We start from the raw sequence: 25,125 nt of genomic DNA on the forward strand, positions 1-25,125 counted from the left end.
TCATGTGTGAATGGCGGCCAAGCCTTTTCTTATACACTTACGCGGATCACCCTCTTGTATAAATGATAATAAACATTCTCCGCCTTATTGCTGGCAATACAATTTTAAGGCGAGATCGTATCGCCCTACTTGTCATGTTTTCTTTTTACTTATTATGCACCTTTCAAGACTTTACATCGATTATAGAATATATTTATCTCTTATTTATGCAAATTCTTTTAAATACGATGATTCCGTGGTCCTCTTCTTTGAAGCACATTAAACGGGTGCAGTCTTCGTCTTGCATCAGTCATATCTATTCAAAATGGCAAAAAAATGCTAGTGAAGGATAAAAAAATCAAATCTCAGCAGATTTGAGATATTTTTTTTATGAACGAGTTTTGAAATAAGGCATTATGAAATGATATTTGGCAATGTCAATGAACTCAACGTCAAGGAAGAAATGGTCTACAGAAATTTTGAAAAGTCCTTAAAATGTTGACAAAAAAACAACAACAGGAAACCGTTTCTCGCGTGTATCAAGGACAACCTATAGAGAACCTGGAAATGCAGTATTTTTATTTTTAAGAAAACATGCAGACTTTTACCATTAAAATTTTAAATACATAATGTTATGTTACAGCAATAACGTAAGTGAAACGTGTTTGCAATTGAAAATAATGTCATTTGTAAAGCCAAACGAAAAATAGAATTTCAGCATGAAAGAGTTACTGTTAAAATCCGTATACAGCATTTCGTTACGTCGCATATACAGTGAGAGCATTTTCCGTTGACATTACATTTTCATTACCCCTTTAACTCATATGACATACGACCCCAATTACAGGTTGTTGCCTCGCTTATCAGAGTTCCTGTATAAACTTATGAATGAAAATGGTCACGTAATGTAGGGGGAAATATCAGCTAAAAGGAGGCGATGAGTAAATAAAACTGACAAAAGGTGACAACAAGTTAAGTGTTATTACCCGATTTAGAGGTCGCTGACCCTTGAGTACTCATGTTAAATACTCAGGTTGACGACTCCAATATTTTGTTTTATTTGAACAAGAAAAAAACTTATTGGTGTCAAAAATGCCAAAAACTATGGGAATTTCGGAAACGAGCCCGTTTCAAAACACCAGACATTGCTCGAAACAATCTTTGGACATGGCCATGTCGGCCTTATTTTTTACTTATTTATTTTTCTTCTTTCGAATGGGGGATGGGGGGGGGGGGGGTACTACAAAAGAACTACGTACAAGTTGATACCCCACCATTTGTCCAATAAAAATATGAACTGACCCGGAAGTTTCTTTTGCAAATAGTTATAACTCGGACTTATTTTATGGCAGCCTTTGATAGCAGTGACTGAACAAGAGGAAAAAGATAAATTGAACGCTAATTGACCATATAAGTTCTATTGAAGTATAATAGATCAAACTATTCTGTAGCTACCTATGTTAAATTAATTTCTCTCCAAATATTTGAGTAAGTGATCAAGAATACCCACGGGTCAAGGTTGCCGGATTATGAAATTTCGGAAAATATTTAAAACATGTTATTTTGGAAATATAAGAAAGAGATTTTACTCGTGAGAAGAAATGAATACTATCTTGATATATTAAGAAAATATTTTCATTTTAATTTAAGCAATTTATTTTGTTCACAATTACCTATAATATTTTAATAGTAGGTTTCATAGCAAATAACCTTCTGTAGTTTAATATATTAACTCATTATAAAAATAAATACTTTATAGTTCGGAACATGTTGACTTTAATAGGTCGAATGAATTAACCACTTGAGATTTTATTTTCAAAAGGGTGTTTGCGAAAACAAGAATGGTTTCCGTCTGGGGTAAATTATTTACCTATGTCCAAGCATAAATAGTTGCTTTATATGGCTACTTTTTTCAATTAAGAGCCCAAGGACGACCCCAATCGCCCTATGCACGGACTAGAATCATTTTACCCTTTGAAAAATATTACCATATAATACAGTGCGAGGTCATTTGTATACTGGTGCCTCACAATGAAAACTTTGATAAAAAGACGTTTCTTCTACATGGAGGAATCGGTTGGTTTCTGCAATACAGATTTTAACAAATTGTTGGTAAACTAACTGGACTCAATATGGCATAGAACATTTCCGTTCATTCCGTGCACAAATTAGAGGTGCTCGGTTTTACCAATTCCGTCATAATTCCGACTTTAATACTGTTAATTAAAAAACTAATTGACCTTCCTCCTCAAAAATAAGGAACGCCATTATGCTATACTAAATTATATTATGAAAGAAGTGAGGTTGTTTTTTAAGGGGAGCGGTGGCCTAGTGGTTAAGGTATCTGCCTATCAACCCAGAGATCATGCGTTCGAGCCCTAATCGGGTCACGACCATGTTTCTTCATATGACACAAGTACTGGTTGGTTCCAGGAAGCGGACTCGAAAGTGATATATAAGTTGCAAGAACTTGTTTCGCGATCGAAATAAATAAATATGTTTAAACCATATCTGATTCTACAAAACATGACAAAAGTGAACTGAACAAAGTAAAGTACCATGCTGTTTTGCTTAACATTGCCGATTCGGCACCGTTATATTTCACAAAGCCACCAAATGTTACAAAAATCTTCTTCCAATGGATATTTAGCAGCAAGTGTAACATTTACGGGCGTTGTGACATTTATAGACATTTGTAAATTTTAAAGCTCCGCAGTACTAGACGTTTTGGCCAAAAGCAGGACAAAATCTTTAAGAAAGTAAAATCAACAACAGATGAAAATAAATTAAATCAGATTGCTGTGTACAGTGATTTTTTGGTATCAACTCTATATGGACTTACTCCTAGCTTCAATGGGCTTTTCAACGTAACTCCAAACCTTACCAGATTTCTGCGCATGCGCACATTTTTCAATTACTGAAAAGGCTTAAAGTTTGATTTTGAAGTGTTAAATAGCAGCATGACATCGTATTGATGGACACATAATATATGATAGAAACACAATACATTTGTAATGGGGACCAAAGGACATGCACTATATTTCTAATGGCGTAACAAAACCATCAGAAGGAGGCCCTCAATTAGATTATAAATACTTTTTAATTTCATTCAAGACCTCTTGAAGTTTATTTCTCTATTAAACAAAACAATCTTCTACTATCGCCTCTCATTTACGTCAATAAAATGTAAAGTCAACAACATTTATCAAAATCTATCGTCAATTTGAAATCAATCTGTAATCGATCTAATACTACTAATACAGTCATTTACTTAATTCTATCAAAGGGCATTTTACCTATTTTAAAACCTATCTAATAGTTCGATTATTCAATTTTAATTGAGCCATTGAAAAGACCGCTATATACCATGAAAAGGATCCGTGGAGTACGTAAATTCATTCCCGATAGACTTCAATAGAGCGTTCCATTCATTTAAAGGCATTCCAAACTCTTTTAAAGAAATATAATTCAGCAAAAAAATCATACAGGAATTTAAAATAATGAGATTTGAGTGTTCTTAAAGCGTCCTTCAATATTTTATTTTCTGTTATTATTTTAATTCTCTTCAATAGGCGGTTTCTTAAACCCGTTTCAAACAGTATTTAAAAAAAACTTTAAAAATCCTTGTAACTTTTGACATTGAACTTTACGCGGAACAACCAAAAAATATCTTTAAAATAAATTTGCTTTCATTGACTCTAGACTTTACCGCTTTCATATAATTCACTTTTCAAACAGTTCTATTTTATTAATGTATTAACGAATGTTTGAACGCCTTTTTGTATACATGTACATTTGTATTAACTGCTTACCAAACACATTGTTTCCTAAAAAAAAAAAACGTTAACCAAAGATTATGTAAAAGACTAAAAATAAAAATCTTTAAGAATGGATAATTATAGACAGTGAGATATAATAATATATTTCACACTATATGTATGTTTTATTTTCTGTTTTGTATTATGTTTGCCTTTAAAGTTAAAATAATTGAAATGAATTAAACCATTTTAAGTTGGATGGAATTTATTATTTTGAACTTAATTGATTGTATCACATAGTTTCACATGTGCTGTAATGTACTATAGATTTGTTGTATTATACCTTTTTAATGCTGTCCTGTACTGTAATACACCGACAAATGACATTGTACTTCTTTAAATGTAATGTTATGCTCCGACTAAGTACATCGTACTTCTTGTAATGTACTGTTATGCCACGACTAAGGACATTGTATTTCTTGTTATGTATTGTTATGCTCCGACTAAGGACATCGTACTTCTTGTAATGTATTGTAATGCTCCGACTAAGGACATCGTACTTCTTGTGATGTACAATCATGCTCCGACTAAGTTACATCGTACTTCTTGTAATGTATTGTTATGCTCCGACTAAGGACACCGTACTTCTTGTAATGTACTGTTATGCTCCGACTAAGGACATCGTACTTCTTGAAATGTACTGTTATGCTCCAATTAAAGACATCGTACTTCTTGTAATGTACTGTAATGCTCCGACTAAGGGCATGTACTGTAATGCTCCGATTAAAGACATTGTATTTCTTGTAATGTACTGTAATGATCCGATTAAATAATCTGTACTACTTGTAATGTACCCTAATGCTCCGACCTACGACAGCGTACTACTTGTAATGAACTTTAATGGCCAGACTAAAAACATCGTACTTCTACTAACTACTGTTTTGCTCCGGTTAAGGACATCGCACTTTTTGTAATGTACTGTAATGTTCCAATTAAGGACATCTTACTCCTTGTAATTACTGTTTTGCTCCGGTTAAGGACATCGTACCACTTACATTGTATGGTAATGCTCCGGCTAAGGACACTGCACGTCTTGTATTGTATTGTAATGCTCCGACTATGGACATCGTACTTCTTGTTAAGTACAGTTATGCTCCGACTAAGAACATCGTACTTCTTGTAATTACTGTTTTGCTCCGGTTAAGGACATCGTACCACTTACATTGTATGGTAATGCTCCGGCTAAGGACACTGCACGTCTTGTATTGTATTGTAATGCTCCGACTATGGTCATCGTACTACTTGTAATGTACAGTAATGCTCCGATTAAGGACATCATACCACTTACAATGTACAGTAATACTATTTGTAATGAACTGTAGTGGTCCGAATAAGGACATCGCACTTTTTGTAATTACTGTTTTGCTCCGGCTAAGGCCATCATACTTCTTTCAATGTACTGTTATGCTCTGAATAAGATCATCGTACTTCCTGTAATGAACTGTCATGCTCTGAATAAGGACCCTGTATTGTACTACCTGTAATGTTCTGAAATTATCCGACTAAGGGCATTTCTACCTAAGTCTTAGTGCTCTGGTACTTCCTCCATTGTTCCAACTGTCAATGTGAAAACATATCAAGTTCTTCTACCATTGCCAAAAATGGTCATACATGAATAAGGAGACGACCCAGTTTCCTCAATTAATATCTTTCTTTTTCTGAGTGAGTTCTATATATCAGACACATATTTTATTATCGAAAACGGACCTTACTTAATTTAACTAGGGCGTTTTGAGAGAGATACAAACTATTATTTTTAACTATCATTCCCACGATAGCCGTTAACTTTTACGATGCATAACATAAATTTCAATTATATGCAACTTATACTAAACGAATGTGACCGATATAATATATGTATAAATATATAATTATTATTATTATCGTTATAATGAGTTATGGTGACTTAAAGCCCCATCGGATCGGGTGCACAAAAAATATTTACTTATACTTACTTATAAAAAAAAAGAGCTGGTCTGATGTGCAGTGAATTCGAGTCGTTAAACGATCATTCCTTTTAAATCTTTAAGAAAGTATGTGAAGATAATGCTTTAAGAATATGTAACGAGATCCAGAATGGCCAGATACAATGGGTTCGAATAAAAAAAGGAAGAAAAAAAATCTGATCTAGACCTTTGACCCTGCCACACGAAAACGGAAATCTGTATGCATGGCAAATATTAACTACATGTACCGTGCATAAGTTTCTATATATATATATGAAATAAATTATCTATATATCTATAAAATAAGAAGATATGGTTGACATTGACCTTCGTTTTCTTTCTTAATATCTATGATATATTAGGAATAGATTACCCATGAATACATATAGTAACCAGTGCGTTCTCTTAGGGTGAAAGGTTATATGATAACGCTGGGAACAATGATTATTCAAAAATCAGAATTATGACACAACAAAGGTATGAAATATGACGTAATTTGATGATACAATGAGCCAAAAGGTGTGCAATTAATGACTGTGTTAAAAATTCATTTACCTACCAAATGCATCCTGAAAATTTATACGTACTCTTCATTTTTCATCACCTGGCAACGGAAATTAATCATAAATTTATTCAAAATTAATATACACTTATATTCTGGGTGTCGTGCTACCGCATATTTTCAAACAAACAGAGCTATTATAATTCGAAACTACGCAATCTCGAGTTTCGTATAAATTTATATATTAACAAATCTCGTACCAAACTCAGAACCCTTACATCATTTATAATAACGGAATTCATTGTTGTGTCTTTTATATACGGAAGATTTATTTATAATAGAGTGAAATAGCTATGTAAATGAATCTCTTAGGTGTAAAAGTCATGCCTTTTGTCTATAAATACCTTTGGATGCAATTAGACACGTGTTGCTCCGATAATGCTGAAACAGGCATTTTGCGACCATTTTTATTTAAAAAGCAAAACACTATTTTAAGAGTTGAACGAAAATTAAAAAATAAAATATACTTTAAATGAACATATTTCTAGATTGGAATAGATTTCAACTATATCTGAGTAAAAAATAACAACAAAAATTGGACATGTTCACTCTGTCAGTATACTAAAATTTAAAAAATCAAATTATTTGTTTAATATTGTTGCGGTCAATTTCTATTCGCATTTTCCAATTTCTGAGATAGTAAGAAATATTCTAGTTGGTTTTGTTCGACTAAGAAAGTGTGACAATAGACAGTGCAAAGGTAAAAAAACAATGATTAAGATGTACATGTATAAATTTTTATTTTTTTTATTTGGTATATCCAATTATGTAACAAATGATCTACATTATGTAAGGTAGACTAACACATGGACACAAAAAAGTTACAATTACGTACAAATATTTTATATATAAACAAATGGCAAAAAAAAAAAGAATGACGAAAAAATGAGTAGGGCGACATTGTGTTTTACACCTTCGACTGGTCGCTTGTCTGTCTGTTTAAATGTATAGGGCACCGTGCTGTTCTGCCACTTCTCACCAATGATGGCACTACTTTACCTACTGTTTTCATATTCTAGATTGGTAAAATAGGACGAATAAAGCTTCGGCTTGGGTGTAAGAATAACACCTGTCTGAAAAACAACACTTACGATCTGTAGAAATCTTTTTTCCGGCTTACTCGAAATTTGACGCCATAATTTTGTCATTGTGTTAGAAAACCAATGGACCAATTGTTGTTATTATATAATTGTGATTATGTACTCTCTATTTTCTAATCTTCGGGAATTATAAAAAATTAAAATGTCTGCACATCTGTCAGTCTAAATACATCAAGAAAACGTATATAAATCTGATAGATATATATGCATTATAAAGTAAAATGGGACATCAATTTGCAAAAGTGGGACTTGGCATTAATTTTTAAAATCATATATGGTGAATAAACATTTTAACAATTCCAAAAAGATTTATTAATACAATCATTAAGTGTGTTTCTTCTTTTGAAAAAACAAACAACAACAACAACAAAAAAACAACAACGTCAACGATAATAAAAATCCATCAATAAATTTTATAGTTATGCATTAATATTGAATTAACTTTAAATAAAATCTTGCATGGTACATTTAAGGTTATACACCCCTAATAGACACTATTCAAAACAAAAAATAAACATATTAATTTTTAAAGTAAAAGATCTTTATTAAATCGATCACTTCGGATAAAGTTAAAAAAAAGCGTTTTGCAACAGTTTCGCTAAAATGCTTTTTCTGCTTTCACGAAATCAACAAACTAAAAGTTATCTATATAAGAATATGGATGTAAGTGTTGCAACACAAATTTTACTACGTACAGCAAGATTTTTTCATAAAAATCAGCAAAATGTTTGAGTATTTTTTCATACGCCAAATTCTATACTAGAACTGGAAGTTCCAAGCGCGTGCTGTTCAAATCTAGCCATTGAACGTGCGCGATATGTTTCGTTATTTTGAATTTGAAATTGCACAAACTCGGGCGCATATGTTGCATTTGTCAGAAGTGACACGTCTTATAACAAACATTGACCAATCAATATACATGCAGAGTTGGTAGATATACAAATATTTGAATTTTAAAAAAAAATTGTGCCGACGGTTGCATTGGGTGTCGGCGTGCACAAAGTAACGCATATGGTGTATTTGTCACGATACTTGTCATAGTCGCACATTCATACGTGGCAAAATTACAGATTGTTCTTGAGTATAGACTAAAAATGTAGCACTTATTGGAACACTATGGTCAAATCACCTTGACACGATGATAGTATTGTCCTGTACTTACCTGATTGTAAAAGTTACACAATATTGTAACTGATTAAATGACCAGACCGCTGATTGCGCCTATTTCTCATATAGTAAAATTGACCATTTTCGATAATGCCCCTGAGTTATTGAAAACCTTTTCAAAATCTTTACTTATATCAGTAAACAGGCGATCGGTGTATTTAAAACGACGAAAGCGGTTATTGATAAATGGTCTACAGGTATTTTGAGTGTTGTAGATGTGTCAAAAGTCATGTGATAAGATTTAGAATAAAGTCTATGGCAAGTTCGATAAAGATCGTATCGCGAATGTAATGCCCTGAAAATCTGTTTTATCTATTGAAAAAATCCGAATACCGAATTCCGTAAAGGGCAACCATATCCGTTTCGTTTTCTCTTCCTTTTTTCTGTGGAAATGAATGAAAACGCGCACTTTCTGTTGCAGACGAGAATACTTATACCAGCGAGTACCAGTTTTGGTCCTTCAGTCTAAAGAAAATGAAAATTATTGAATTTTCGTAAATGTTTATTTATATTGATAAATTAGTGTGCTAACATGTATGTTACTATTTAAGAAAGGAATTGATAAATGGTGATTTTATGTTGAATTTTCTCGAATAAATTCCGAACACAATCTTTAAAATCGAACACAGTGAGGTTATTAACGTCTTTCTTTATTCATCCATCTATTTTTTTGGCCTGGAATACGTGTGTTAAAGAAAATAGAACTGTTGAAGTTTATTTACAAACATTGTATAAATAAATACAACTTTTAATCAACATCTTCATTAACTGCAGGATTGTTTTCGAATTTTGTTTAGGCGATATTTTATCCTATCATCATGGCAACTAAATTCAAGGGGCTTAAATCTTGTGGGCTTACTTTACTATGGTAACCACTTGCCTTTCCGTGAAAAACAATCGAGTGACTCGAGCTTGACCGAGTAGTTTTAGTTTGATTTTACGGTGTCATATTATGAATATTTCAATCAAGACCACTCATTTCTGTCTGTAGTTATGCCAAATGTCTAGAAAAAAAAACCCAGAAAATACTGACCGAAAAAAAGTCATTGTTTTTTTTTTCTTCTATCTTTGAAGATCATAATATTATTGTCTTACAATGGGGTGGCAGTCTGTCTTTTGACTTTTTATTACTTATTATTTTATACCTTCCAGAAATGGAATCGGAGACATTCAGAACAAATAATGTTCGAAACTCGACACCCCTCCAGCAGAGTTCTTACATGAGTGACTGCTTAAATTTACAACTTGGATAAAATGATCATTAGTAACAAAATATTATCTATATTCGGCTCAAATTACTATATAATTTTACACCTACAAGGTACAGAATGACACTTTTGAGTTCCACTTCATTTCTTCTCACTGGCATACAATAGCTTTTATTGTCTAAATATTTACTATTTTTATTGCTTATGAATTGGTAAGTAATAAGAAACCAGTGTTTGCACGAGCTTTATCTTATAATCTACCATCAAGGCCAAATAAAGTTGGTCACACGTATTAATTATGCGTTTTGTTTCACTTTAAGCGTCTGGCATTGAATGAAGACATAGATTTGAAAATTGGAACGCTCGCGTGTCTCCAAATTTTTTAGAGCCCGAATTTTAAATAATAATAAAAATATAAGAGTTGTGTTACTTGATACTTTCAAAGTTCTACTGTCCTACAAACTATTGTTTTGTAAAACAAGAATGCGATAGTACAGTATATAGTAAAAAGAAATAATTGATTTGTTAGACCATATTGTATACGTTTCTTTAATTATCATATTTCACATATCTGTCGAATATAGAAGACATTCCAAGTGCTAGGTTCTCTCTCCTATATATTATATACAGTATCATAACAATAGAAACGTTCCAACTGTATGTTGTATATCGTATAATTTGTTAATTGTCAATTTTTAAAATATCCAATATTTGTTTATTTTTCCCCAATACATATACAAATATTTTGCCATTATGAAACTCATGAGTAAGTCATTAAGTATGAAAATTGCGCTCTTTAGTTAAATATCTATCTATCTATACAAAAGCACCAATTATCAGTGCTTTTTTGACATACTTACCATAACATGTTAATTTTCATTCCTTTACTATGAACCACGTTTTTACGTTTGAGTATTTTTAGGGGAGCTTTTGAGGGGCCGACAAATCAACATCTCTTGTCGGTATGGTAACTGAATATAAATATCATACTGATATGTTGTCTCCCTTCCTCTTCTAGTAAAATCAAAGCGAAAAAAACAAAACAAAAAATGGCAAGCCATCAGTATGTCAGATTTCATGTTAATTTGAACATAAATTTTAATAATTTTGAAGTGGACACGGGTCATTATTGTAGTTTTTTGACAGGTTGAAGTTCTTAATTGGTGTTATTGCACCTTAAGCGTTTTTATTTTTTCCCCTATAAACATGAAAAATACATATTTCATTATCGTAGTATTATATAAAATATATTATAATAAAAAAACATTTATTTTCTTATTTTTTACTGTACAGAGGAAAAAAAGTATCTAAATTGGTCTTTTTCGAAATGTTATTTTTGAAAAATGTTAAAATTGTCTAAATTCAACTGTTGTTGTTGTTGGTTTTTCTCGAGGACCTGGAAGATACATGTGACCGCTCCCTTTTTTACCACTGACCAATCAGGACCGATCTCCCTATAATATACCTGCAATAGGGTGGGCCTTAACCATGTAGTAGGTCGACCCCACACCGTCGGGGACACGTAGTATTTCTTTTCATTCATGTATACTCGGTAACTTCTGATTGGATGACGTTCTCAAATGACCTTGATTTAGTTTCACTAAAAATAGAGACAAAGCTAAGCGACGAACATGCAGCGAAATAAATAAGCGAAAAAATCAAATAAAATCAACGATAAAATTTTCATTTTTATGCATCTTAACATAGAGTATATATATGTTTAACTACATTCTACCTGCAAAATTTTACTTGCAGTACGATGCCTTACTGCATTTTAGAGTTTACCGCTAAAATTGACCAAAACCAAGGATGGGTCGAGAAAAGAAAGTACATTAAAAAGCCAAACTTTTATATCAATATGCGTTTTAAAGGCATAAGAATAGAACTCCGTGTGGGATTCTCCTAAATACAAAAATTTAACTGATAGTATGTCATTGATCTATTGATTTTGTAGTATAAAACATTTCAGTTCCTTTGTTTTGGTTTAACAGCTGGCTCATGAATATTTACGAGGTGGGCGTAACGAGTTAAAGAAAGAAAGTTGATCTATTATATTATTTTAACTTTTTGTGCTTTAAAAATGCACATTTCGTATGTATATTATAATGTTCTACATATAGGAGGCAAAAAAGTTCATTTAAATCTGTATCTTCTATTTATTTATAATTTTTACACGTAAACATCAACTGTTATTCTCCTTACCTGTCAAATTGTATCGTCTGTGCGCATGCGCACCAGGAATCAATGAAATACTTTTGATCGATCACTGGCAAATGTAAAATTTGTTGGCCGGTGATCATCTCAGAGTACGGACGTGTGTGAATTGATTCTAGCAAGTTTAACCGCTAATTTTTACCGGCCAAACTTGCAGCCTTAGTGAAAATTATTTGTTAGTTTCCATTCAACGCGAGGATTGTTTTTATTCATGAACACTGATCAAGGACTTATTGCACAAATTTCCGAAATGGATTTAATGTGTGCAGAGTCGGAAGCCCCTAGACGGGCGTACGAGGATCCAGTGTTAATTCAAGACAATAGAGTTTTACAGAATCTTTTAGCTCTAGAAGACAGATATCAACCGAACCCTGCTTATTTCAAATGTGTTCAGACAGACATTAAACGTTATATGAGAAAAATGGTTGCACAATGGATGTTAGAGGTAAATTGTGTTACGACTACTGTACCATGCTTTGGAATGTTGAAAATAATTCTATGTTTCCTGTAATAATCGTAAATGACAGTTTTGTCATTGGATAGAGGATAAATACACGGTTATTTTAATGCATTTAGAACGAATTTTGGATGAAAATTGAATTTTTTATCACTTTTTAAAGTTTGGATAATTTCTGTCAATGTTGCAAAAACCAAGATGGCGAGACATGACGCATTAATTTTGAGCAGTCATTTACTGATTGTTGCACTAAACATATTTGCATAGATTTAAACGACGGAATTTTTGTGCAGATGGTTTACTAGGATTCTTATCCTTTCAAAACTCTTCGAATTTCGCTTGAATGAAGTTAAATAAAATTTTGACACCATTTTTTTCTAACACCTATTTTGTTAGATTTTTTTCATATGTCATGTGAAAATTTTGCATTTCTTATTGTATAAAAATTAAATTGTGCGGTCGATTGTTAAACTAATAGGTCTATTAGAATACTAAATATGTTGTCAACTTTAGGTCCAAGTTTTATTAACATTCATGAAAATATGTTTAAGTTACACGCGTTTTCTGGAGCTTTGTGAAGTTAGTCGAATAGCTCGAAATCTTCGTATGCTGTCGAGCATGCTAAAATTTTGCCCCGGTTTTCTGGATAGCGACAAATTGAATATTATATCCTCGTACGTACCTCGTGGTAAAAGTTATATACTTAATCAGCAGTTATTAATTGCTTTTCGCATTTAAGGATATAGTAGATACTTATGGCTATTATATTGAAGGGGACCCCGATGAATACTCTTGTTTTATCTATTGCAGGTATGCGATGAACAGAGATGCGAAGAGGAAGTGTTTTCGTTAGCAATGAATTATTTGGATAGATTTCTTAGTGTTTGTGATACTCCACGGACTAGACTACAACTTTTGGGTGCAGCGTGCATGTTTATTGCTTCAAAATTAAAAGAGACATGTCCAGTTTCAGCGGAAAAACTTGTGATATACACGGACCATTCAATAACTTTATCAATGTTAATGGTAAATGTTTTACTCAATTTTTACCAAGTTAAATCTATTCTTGGAAACAGCTGTGAAATCAGCTGACAGGAGGTCGTGCAGTACATTTATAAAAGTGACAAGTTTAAAAGTGACGTCAGAAATGACGTTTATTTTTGACCGACTTTTCTGGCCAACTCTTAATCTCCACGATGTTTTTTTGTTGAAAGAAATAATTATCTTGAGCGACCTCCAAAAAACCGATCTTGTTGATTACATCGATCAATTTTGAAAAAAAATCAATAAAAGCATGCTTTTCTCGAGAATTTTCTTCGACTACCGCTCAGCTTGAAAGCTATTTAGTATTTCCGGTAGTTCACGAGCTGTTACGTAATCGCACGTGGGATTCAATTAAGAGCTCTGAAAGGCTGCACAATGTTCAGATTTGTTAATTCGACAAGCTTTTTTAATAGCCGTTTAGCGGTCTTCACAAACGCACAGTAGATGTAATGATTTGAAAATATTTGCCCAGAGCACATAGTTTAGTGTACATTCCTATGCATTAAAAGCAATAATTCATTCTATTTAAAAATCTTTCTTAACTTTTTATCAGTTGGTTTTCACTCCACTTGGTCATACAATTTTTGGAATGACAAACTTTACCTTACTTGTGGGCTAGGTCGAATTTGTGATAAATTTCTGATGATAGAAAGTCATTTTCCCATGTTAGTATAGATAAATACGTCTTTTTATAGGTGGCCAAATGTTTATTTTACTATTGAAGTAAAATGAAATACCATTGATCTTATCATACCTTTACAACATTCAATTATAGAGTAAAAAGTTGGCTAAAGAACTATAAAATGAAACCGAAAATAACGAAACTATAAGATTTGGATTTTAGCACTGAATTCAATACTACACACAAACCTTGAATTACATGAGAAAAAAATCCCGTTGTTTAAAACTGTAATTAATGATTTAAGAACTTGTTAAAAGCATACAAGCTTGAGTGCTTTTGACCTATTGGTCTGAAAAAAAGTAGGTAATAAGGCTCGAGTACCCAAATAAGATACTTTAGTATTAAATGTATACTTTTGAACTTTTTTGTTGGATTAAAACACAGAATTGAACATTTTAAACATGTAACACTTTTCATGTCTACGATTTGTCCTAACTTTTGAATGAGAAATTTATATTCTAATGTTATTAATTTGTTTAAACTTTGTATGATTTATTTCAAAAACGCATTCTTTAATTTGTTCTGATTTCTCTTTTCAGGACATGGAATCATTATTGTTAAGCAAGTTAAAATGGGACCTATCAGCAGTTACACCACAAGACTTTTTAGAGCAAATTTTGAGTAGATTAGCATTAGAAAAAGAACAAACAGAGGTGATTAAAAAACATGCACAGACTTTTGTGGCACTATGCGCAACAGGTAATTATTATCCTTTGGAATCTGTTTTTATAAATGTCCCAAAAAAGTAATAAATTTTTTGTTACTCTATTATGATATTTTTTAGCTTCAATTATTTGTAGTTTTTCAACCTTGTGTGGCATTTGTTCAGAACGAGTAGCTATTTGAATCGCTGAAAGATACACTATCTTTTCAGTAATTTGATCAGTCCCGGCTTTTTTACTCTTAATTGCTTTGCACTGAAAATAAGTTGAATGGAATTTTGTGTGTATTCCCATGAAAGTTCTTAGGCCTATAGTTTAAAAGAAGATGTTTAGCTGTAGCAAAAATAGATAATTTTTTCTCTGTGAAGAAAGATAAAACCGCAAGGTTCGCTGGGGTGAAAACCTGTTAGATTTTTTACTCCAGTATTAAAAGGGTAAAGATATTTCACTCATAAATCGAGTTAAACCACAATATATAAACTGAGTTAAACCGCTGATCTGATTTCCGATCCCATCATCTTTGGGGGTTTTCTTTTTTCTCTTTTTTTAAGTCATTTTATTATTATAACATATTTGTTAAATAATACTTATTAATGCCCCAAGCATCTAATATATATATTAATACAAGGTTTAAATGCCTTATCTGTTTTAACATACATGATTAAAAAGATTAATTATTATAACTATCACATGAAAGTAAAGGGTGTTTATAATAAATTGCATGTAAAGGTATTCCAGCTATGTATGGATAAATTACTTATTAAGACTGTTGTATTTCATGTCAGAAAATAACTGTCCTTCACTTGGTACAGTATAACAATAAAATATGACTAAAATAAGCAGTATGTGTGTGATATGTAACTAACTTAATAGTTATATAAAGTAGACTAGTGTTACAGTGTAAAAATCTATACATACATACATACAGTTTACATTCTATACAAAGATTGCAAAATTACTCTTTCCTTCTAAAGTGGATATTTTAACTTAAGCCTGCTAGAGTTGTATGCCCTTTGGCAGTTTTAGAGTTTCCTTGCTAACTTTTTTAAAAACTAATTTTTATTATTTAATATGTAACAATGAACTTAAAATGTTCAGTTTTATTACATTTTATTGTTGACAAATAAAGCATGAGGGATAAAAACCAAAAAAATAGTTATTATCTACATTTAATCTAATGTCTTTAGGCAATTTTGATTTATATTTTTAAAAATAAATAAGGAGAAAAAAGAAGTGTTAAAAGTAAAAACAGGTGGTTTTATGTACTTTTATCTATTTGTTGATAAGATTATAAAAAGTTAACTTTGAAAAAAAAGTAGGTTGAAATGAATATAATTATGAATGAGAAAAGAATTGATTTTTACTGACTTTACTGAACTGATGTATGAAAAAAGGACTACATATGTCAGATACCAAATCTTGTTTAACTTAGTCACGTATATTTTTGTATGAAGATATCGTAAAAATTCTAAATTGAATTCATTTTCTGATTTAAAGTGATATTTTTATTTACTTAACAGTATACTTTTGAACCATTTAATTCAATGTTTAACACCTTGTCAAGAATTCCTGCATAACATTTACATGTTATTTAATCGAAAATTAAGGTCAAAATTTGCACAGGGTGAATCATTTTGACATATATTGGAACGTTTTGAAGAAAAGTTTAAAAACTTTAAATTGTGTGACAGTTCCTACTTTAACTAAATAATTAAAGTCAATCATTCCTTTGTTTTAAGAAAATCGATATTTAAAAAGACAGAAAAAAATGTCATTTAATAGTTTAGTTGTGTTAAACAGCCATGTAACAGTTTTTGGATTAATAAATAGGAAATCTTGTTGTTTTCGTTTCGAGTTGGCTAGTCGGCTTAATAGATAGGATTGTTGAAATGTCATTGCTGGGTCATGTGAAATGTACACAAACTTGTGTCCATTTCAGTACATTTAGGATTAAGGAGGTTCTGAAATCTGCTTAACTTTGCACAAATACCATTTAAGAGAATCTGTGGGATTTAGATTATTTAACATTCAGCTGTCACATAAATGGCACACCATCAAAACTGGATACATTCTTATTTCTAATACTGAATTCATGAAATCCCATTGTGAATGAAAATTTGTAGAACAATTCTAGAGTTAATCTTGGCAAAAACATTTTTTAAATCAAGTGTAGGGGTGGAGTTTAAAGTTTTAAATCTGTGTTCTTTCTAAACAAGACTGAAGAATTAGTGAAAAGAAAAGTGGATGCAGAATTTGGTTTCTTAGATAAGAACTTTAAGTAACACTAACCAGATTTCCTGCAATACAGGACTGCAGGAAATACCCTCTATAAAAAGTACAATAAAATTACACAAGGCACATGCAATCAGTTGATAAACATTCTTTATAGGTTGACTTAGAGCGTTTTTTTTATGACAACACAGTAGATATATATTATCAATACCCCAGGCTGATAACAGTAAGATGTATGTATTTAATAGAATATACTTAGAAATTCATAATAGTTGTTTACAGGGTTTAAATTGTATTGTATTTTATTTTTTTTTTTTAAATTTATTTATTTAAAAAAAATTTCATCTTTATTTTACAGATTGTAAATTTATGATGTACCCTCCCTCAATGATTGCGGCTGGAAGTGTGGGGGCAGCAGTTCATGGTTTGAGTAATGTTCCTCACTTAGATGTTAAATTGTTGCAACGTTTACATCAAATCACTGGTATCGAAATGGTAAGGAAAATTTCTTATCTTTAAATATGGAATTAAATAATTATACTAATACTACTAATAATAATAATCATGATAAAAAAAAATACAAAAAAGGAAGAAATTTACAATTTGAAAAAAAAAGTTTAAGAAATTTAATATACAAACATATGTGGGTGTAAATTTCTTTCACACAACCTTAAAACTATGGAGACGCTAAAATCCATCATTTCACTTTCCAAAATTTTTCTCTTTTCTTTTTTATCTACTTTCTGTTGAAAAAGTTAAGTATTTGGGGTAAATATTTACCAGACAACACCTTTATCAATTAGTGTGTTTTCCCCTAGATTGTTGTAGACTCACAAATAAGATTAATTGATCCTGCTATAAACTTTATCTATCAACAATTGAGATAAAGGAGAATTTTATTATGTTAACAATTGGCAGTTTGGTATTGAAGCAGGGGGAGGTAACCCTTAAGGAAGTCTGTACTTGATTGTGCATATCAAATTGTAATTACAACCAATCAAGATATCTGACATAGACTGTAATTCAGATATACTAGGAGGTCTGTGATATTTTAGAACATTTCCAGAAGTTTTGTTTCTTTGGGTTTGATACTTCTCTGACAATTTGTTTCTTTAGGTTGATCTAAATTGTTATTTATGACAATTTTGTTAGAATTTGGGTATTGTTTTAAGAAATTTGCATTTGATATTGGTTCTTATAGAATTTTCGCAGATTTTTATGTGGATGATACTCAAAGTGGCTACTGAAATATAAATTTTTAAAAATGGTTTTCTATTTTTGTTTTGTACAGGACTGTCTTCGTGGCTGCCAAGAACAAATTGAACAAACATTAGCAGTAAATTTATCGTCAATGGCAACGACAGTTGAACAGACAACGAAAATGGAACATACGCCGTCACATCATTCAAATTCCCAACACGAACATTTAAAAGAACAACCAACGACACCCACAGACGTTCAAGATATTCACTTTTAGCTACGTGTGAACAAAATACAGATAGAAAAAAATATATACGACAGTTAAAATGTTATTTTTATTAAAAAAAATAGTTCAGATATAATTGCAGAATGCATTTAATATTTTTTATTGTTAAAAAATTGTTAAACAGCAAAAAAAAAATTGATTTGTTTCTATTTTTATATTGTTTAAGTTATATGTTCCTATGTTTTTTACTCAAAAAAATTTGTACTGCCCACCGAACTACATTTCTAAAGCTTATTATATGTAAACGTTATATTATATATACAAGAAATTGAGTGAATTAAGTGCCTTAGAGATATTTGTTAAGGTTTTTTTATTATGGGGACCAAATTACTGCCAGATCATTCCATGTTATTTTCAACATACATACATTTTGTTAGAAAAAAAAGTTCACAAATAAGCTCAAGCTCTAATAATATTAATTTATGAATTCATTCAAATCATTCTTAGAAAGTCAATCATCATTATAAATTTAGTTTAGTTCATCACAAAAAGAGCATAATTTTAATCTCAATTTCAGAAAGATCTGCTAACATGTGGTTAGAATCTCAAAATGACTTATCTCCATATAAAGTAGTGGCCATCAACCTTTAAAAACGTTAACTATCTGACAGAGTAAATCTATTTTTAGAATAAATTTCATTTTTCAGTCTTGAAAACACTTGTCAAGAGTAAAATTGCATAGCAAACCTATACAATTGATGCATTCTTTTAATAATTTGGGAATAGTACCTAATTATTGTGTTAAAAAATTTAATTCTTTTAAAGGTTGGTTCTCAATATTTCAATTCGATCGTCACTGAGTTTAAAGGTTGATGCCCAGCTTGTACACTTTAATTTATATCACACAAAAAACGTTTGTATCACATAGACAAGGCGTATTGTAGCAGAACTGTGCATTGAATGTTTTATATAGAAGTGTAAAGATTAATTTAGAACTACAACGCAGATTGGAGAAATAATATATTTTGTATATATTGTTAAAAAATCAATTTACTACATGTATATGTTAACCAAAAAAAAACTACAAAAGCGTGTATAAATAGTCACATGACAAAATAGGTAAAAAAATATTAAAAAACAAGCTTTTTTGGGGGTTCCAACAGATGGAAAGGGTAAAAAAAAGCATCATTTCATGATGTAATATTTTTCATTTGAGAATATATGACGTAATAATCGGGTATCCTCAAGAATTCGAAGATCATATTATATTGTCATTGGAACGGTGTCGTGTATATTGTGTCATTTTTTTACATGTATTTGCATTGTTACACAAATGTAAATGTGTTTCGCCCATGCATCAAAATATGCCTTAAATTTGCATATTATCCTCTTCAAATGTGATATTTTTTTATATTTTCATATATTTTTTTTTTCCCATCAATATTTCACTTGTAAGTAACATTTCATTACGCGAAAAAAAATCATGTATCAAAAATTCATTAATTTTTTAAATATTTCATTTTCACTTTTTTCATTCATCATTTCCTCTAAAAAAAAATCATCATCATCTTCATTAATCGAAAAAAAAATCATCATTCTTTTTTTATAAGAAAAAAGAAAATACATGGGACAAAAAAAGCAACATCGAAGTATGAACAAAAAGCATTTTTTATCATCCATGAATACATGTTATATTAATGTTGAAGAACACTTTTTTAAATTGTAAAGATTTAGATTTAGATGAAAAAAATAGTGCTATGTACAAAATATCCTTTTTTTACACTGTCATGCTTTTTGTTTAAAGATGTTAATATGAAAAAAAATTGTTTTCATGTTTTTTTTATGTTTCCTTTTTTTATGTGATTGGTTTGAGAAGGTGACATGATAAATTATTATTTATTTATTATCATGGAAGGGCCTAGCCTTTTTTAACATTAAAATGCCTCCAGTAACTTTAAATCTAGCGCATGTTTCACATGTTCTTACAATGCCACAAAAAATCAACATCTAAAGTTTGTTAAATGCCCAGCATGCATACGTTTTAATCTTTGAAAGAATTTGGAAAAGAATCTTTGGTCACAATATTATAATGTGTTTTCAAAATCTTTATTTATATACTTACTTGGTCATATTTCCAAGTGATAGGACACTGAACATTCTGCTTGGCTTTAAAGACTGGGGCATCAGGGCGTGGTTTAACATGAAGGGGTGCTCTGAAAAAATCTGGATTGGTGTGGTTTTATTTTTATTTGGCCACGGGCTCTTTATATAAAGTAACTATTATTTTACTAAATATAAGAGTTTAATGCATAGGACTAAACTGCAATTTGCAGATGATTTTGGTTTATATATTTTTTCTTTGTGTATAACTATAGGTAGATGTAGTGGTTGTTTGGTTTGACTTTCAGCATCTGCATTTCAGATGGTCGGAACTCAAATTGGACGTGCTTGCTTGAAATCCAGATTTTTCGTGAAACTTGAATTGTTAATACCACAACCTCGCATTCAAAAATGTGTTCAATCATTAATTATTTATAAGAAGATAAACTCGTTGAATGTTTCTCTATGAATAAAATGCATTTTTTTATTGGTCCATTTTTTTCGACCAAATGATTATTTCCAAGAGCTTTGATTCTGTATTTTTAATGTAAATATACAGTATTGTACTTCTTGGAGAATACGGGAAAGTATAGAGTGCCATTTCAATAGGGTGTTTTGACATGACATGTGATATCTATAAATAGAACTTTATAAATAGTAACCTATTTATAAATGAAACACTTGATTTTCACCACGCGATGAATATACAAGGTGTTTTTTTCTGGTATTTATTTAATGTTTTCTTTAAATAGTGAATAGGCTACCTCTGAAATATGGAATCCTAGTTTTTCGTATATGATTGGATATTTAGTTGTTTCACTTAAAGGGAACATTTAACAGGACTATTTTCTACCTCAGTAATTAATATAATGCATAGCAGAGCAAAACTTTCAATCCATTTTTATTTCAATATTTTTTTTTCTCATTTATGAGAAGATCTAAGTGAAATTCAAGAAATTTTGATCCATTTTTATGTTATTTTTCTTTAAAACAGACATGTGGGTTTTAAATTTCTATTCAATCTAGTTTTGATAGTATTAGAGCTAATAGCAATCCAGCTATGTACAGGGACTGCAAAAATAGCTTTTCCGTAACAATTGAACGCTTGTGAAGTCAGTGCAAGTTTTTTTCTGATGAGGGGTGTTCAAAATGTTCCTTTGCACTTGCATAGAGAGGGGAAAAAACATTTTCAAAGTTCGATTTTCTTTCTAAAAAAGGGATCTGTTACATTTAGTGGTAGCAGTGATGACAAATCTTCAGATAAAGTCGGAAGATTTCGTGGCTTTTTTGATGAAAGGAAATTGTCTTTGTAAACTGAAACCTTAATTTCTAAACTTGTTACACAAAACTTAGAATTATTTTCGTAAGGAGTCTTTCATGTACCGGACTTTTTTCAAGTATTTAGAAACTGTGATAGTACTTTATCAATTTTGTTTATTTTTTTTCAAGCTTTTCTTCCTCATAACATTTATAAATATGTAAATGAATTTGTGCAAATGGAAGACAAAATGGCTACTGTTTCTGAATGAACAATTTTGCATAACTGTAAAAATGGGCATAAAATGACGTTTTTTTATCCCTTCTGTTTGTTTTTGAATAAAATGTTAGTTGAATACATGATGTTTGTTGATTGAAAATAAATAAACTGTTTATAAAATTAGCTTTACAATTCTTTTGGGTTTTTTGTTTCTTTTTTGAAATTAAAAAATAAATGTCCATAGAGCAAAAAATAAAATAAGGTCATTTTTAGCCCATTATTTGAGCTGAGACTACATGTGTAATGTTTTTATGTATTCAAAGTTCTTGTACAATAGATAGAACCTGGAAAAAATCGCGCTATTGTGATAAATTATACTTTCTTCAGCACTGATTTCCGGTTCTTGAAATTGGATGTATGCATGTAGTCCTGTACGCAATGTAAAAACGGGCTCCATGTGGAGGGATGAAAGGAATTATTTAATTTGTAAAATAGTGTATTTAAAACTAAATGTATGAAGTATATTTACAGTGAAATGTTAAAAGTGAGAAAGACATACAAGTTATTGCAAAGCCTGGCACATTTCTTTGAATACCAATAAAGCACGGAAAGGTGCATTTCTTATTTTTACGGAGACTTTTCGGGTAAATGGTGAAAGATATGTGCTGGTGTAGATTTTCATATTTTCAGTTACAAAAATGTTTAAAAAAAGTTAACTTTGATTTCTTAAATATTTTGTACGGTATTTTTATATGAACAAACATTACTGTTAAAAGTGCGTTTTTATGTCGTTATGTATAAATAGACATCAAAATGAGGTTTCGAACTTTTCGTGTAAAGGTTATATTATTTTCGTTGAAATTTGATTGTAATGCTATGCACTTGAAGAAAAAAATCTGATGTTAGAAAATTGCAAATTATTGACTGGTGAAAAATAAATGTTATATTCTCGATATGTCGGCTTTTTAAATGCCTTATTGAAAGCAAATAAAAATATCCTGAAAAAAATACATATTAGTTTGTTGTGTATATACGCAGTATCCATTTCTTTATGACTGTTATTTGAGAGTACTTAGTAATATCCACCCTGTCCATGAAGAAATGCTAAACCGGAAACTTGTCCATGAAGTTATTATGCTAAACTAGAAACTTGTCCATGAAGTTATTATGCTAAAGTAGAAACTTGTCCATGAAGTTATGCTAAACTAGAAACTTGTCCGGAATGTTATTATGCATCACCGGAAAATTGTTCGTGAAGTTATGCTGATATAACGTTGAACCGGAAATCTGTTCATGAAATAATTGTGAACCTGCTAAACCGGTTAACCTGTCCGTGAAAAAATTACGATTCTGCTTAACCGGAAAGCTGTCCATGAAGTAAAATCTATGATTCTGCGAAAACCATGAACTAATAATACCGGACATCTGTCCATGAAATAGTAATGAAGTCAAAGCGGAAGCTGCAAGTAACTTGTTGATGAATGACCGACTACACTCGTCACTCTGGATAAATGTTGCTCATTTTCTCGTGAATTATATCGATATCGAATCTTTGCATTTTTACAGTTGAAGCTTCCGTTATTTCAAATAAAGAAAATATTTCTCAAAGACTGACTGTGTTAAACTGTAACGCTGTGACATCACGGAAGAGCCTTGTAAAGATGTTATAATGCACACGACTATATAATAGACCTGATCAATAATCTTGAATTAGGCCTATATTTATAGCCGGAATTCGCCTATTAAAACATTCCAAGAGTTATCAGAATTCCATGAGAAATTCTGTGACAATTATTCTCTGAAAGAGGTCATTATGAACGGAATGGGCTCATTTACGCGGAAATCACCGCAAATAAACGAACAATGAATGAACGTTACAAGGATATCTTTGAGAGGATCGTTTCATGTTATGTGAAAATTACATACCAGAACATGCATTAGGCAACCAATTTGTGTATTAAGAAATTGTTTATGTAAATATGACATTGTTTAAGTATTTTTGTTGAACCATTGAATTGGGTATAACAATATAAATAGCATGTTTAGGCAATATATGGGACTTAAGTCCCAGGCATTATACAGGGCAATGGGTTTGATATTTGTAATAGTTTTGGGTTCTTTCTGAGCACGTGAAATGTTAAAAAAAATTGTTTGCCTTGAAATAGGACCAATATTTTATACGCAAAACACGTGCACAACCGTAACGTCAATTCAGCTTTTGTTCCTATTATGATATTAGCGCCAAAAGTTATCTTTGTCACTTTAACACGGAGCTAAAAGAACCCACAAAGTACTTTTCATGTGCCACGGAATGTTCGTCTGCCTTTCGTCTGCCGCCAATAAAACGATCTGATCTTAGCTACCGAACAAACGACACTCATTTAATGTCATTAGCAATAAGAGCTATTGTAACACACATCCATGATCCGTGACTTATTGATTTCTGGGAAAATTTGATTTTTTGAGTACTTTGATATTTCTCGAGCATCTGTTACAATCAAGTGGCCCAGATCGGGCAAGAATCAGCTGCAATTTTCCCGCCATCTTAAAAAATATCTTGGAAGCGATTGATAGGAAATTAGAAATAACACCTAATACTGTGCAGTCATAGTCCATTTTTATACAATTAACTCGATCTGTTTTACAGGAAACATCATGTATCAAAATTATGACGAATCTTTTTCTTTCTCTCCACTTTTCGCATGAATGGCCCGCATCAGCCACCATACAAAAAAAAGAATCACCGGTGCATTGTAAATTCATAAAATTATGACAATATGACTAAATGATTTTAAGTAGAAGAAAACAGCCATCGGCACCATTTGTCCCCTCGTTTATATTTGCATGGAAAATAACACGTAAGTGTTAAACGCATTCCATTACTTAACAAAATTGTTGCTTTTTTTCCCTTCCACATTCGATTCATTGCATAAACCCACATGCCCTCGGCATACTGCCTCCTGTAAGTCCTCATTTATTATACCGACTTACTTGTAAGTTTATTTGCCATATATCGTAATTTAAATTTTACAATCTCAGCGGAATTTGGCA

At 31.2% G+C, this 25,125-nt stretch overlaps 1 protein-coding gene across 1 annotated transcript; it reads left to right on the forward strand.

Annotated features, from left to right (window-relative positions):
* The first annotated feature begins 12,045 nt into the window (after positions 1-12,045).
* On the forward strand, positions 12,046-23,084 carry LOC132728030 (G1/S-specific cyclin-D2-like). Its single transcript, XM_060713642.1, has 5 exons — positions 12,046-12,439; positions 13,262-13,477; positions 14,717-14,876; positions 17,430-17,566; positions 18,363-23,084. Exons 1-5 carry the CDS (start codon positions 12,206-12,208, stop codon positions 18,546-18,548), a joined length of 933 nt encoding a protein of 310 aa, XP_060569625.1. The 5' UTR covers positions 12,046-12,205; the 3' UTR covers positions 18,549-23,084.
* The last annotated feature ends 2,041 nt before the right edge of the window (positions 23,085-25,125 follow it).

This window comes from Ruditapes philippinarum, unplaced genomic scaffold (genome assembly GCF_026571515.1).
Source record: "Ruditapes philippinarum isolate M1 unplaced genomic scaffold, ASM2657151v2 ctg74_1_1_1_1, whole genome shotgun sequence".
Lineage (NCBI taxonomy): Eukaryota > Metazoa > Mollusca > Bivalvia > Venerida > Veneridae > Ruditapes > Ruditapes philippinarum.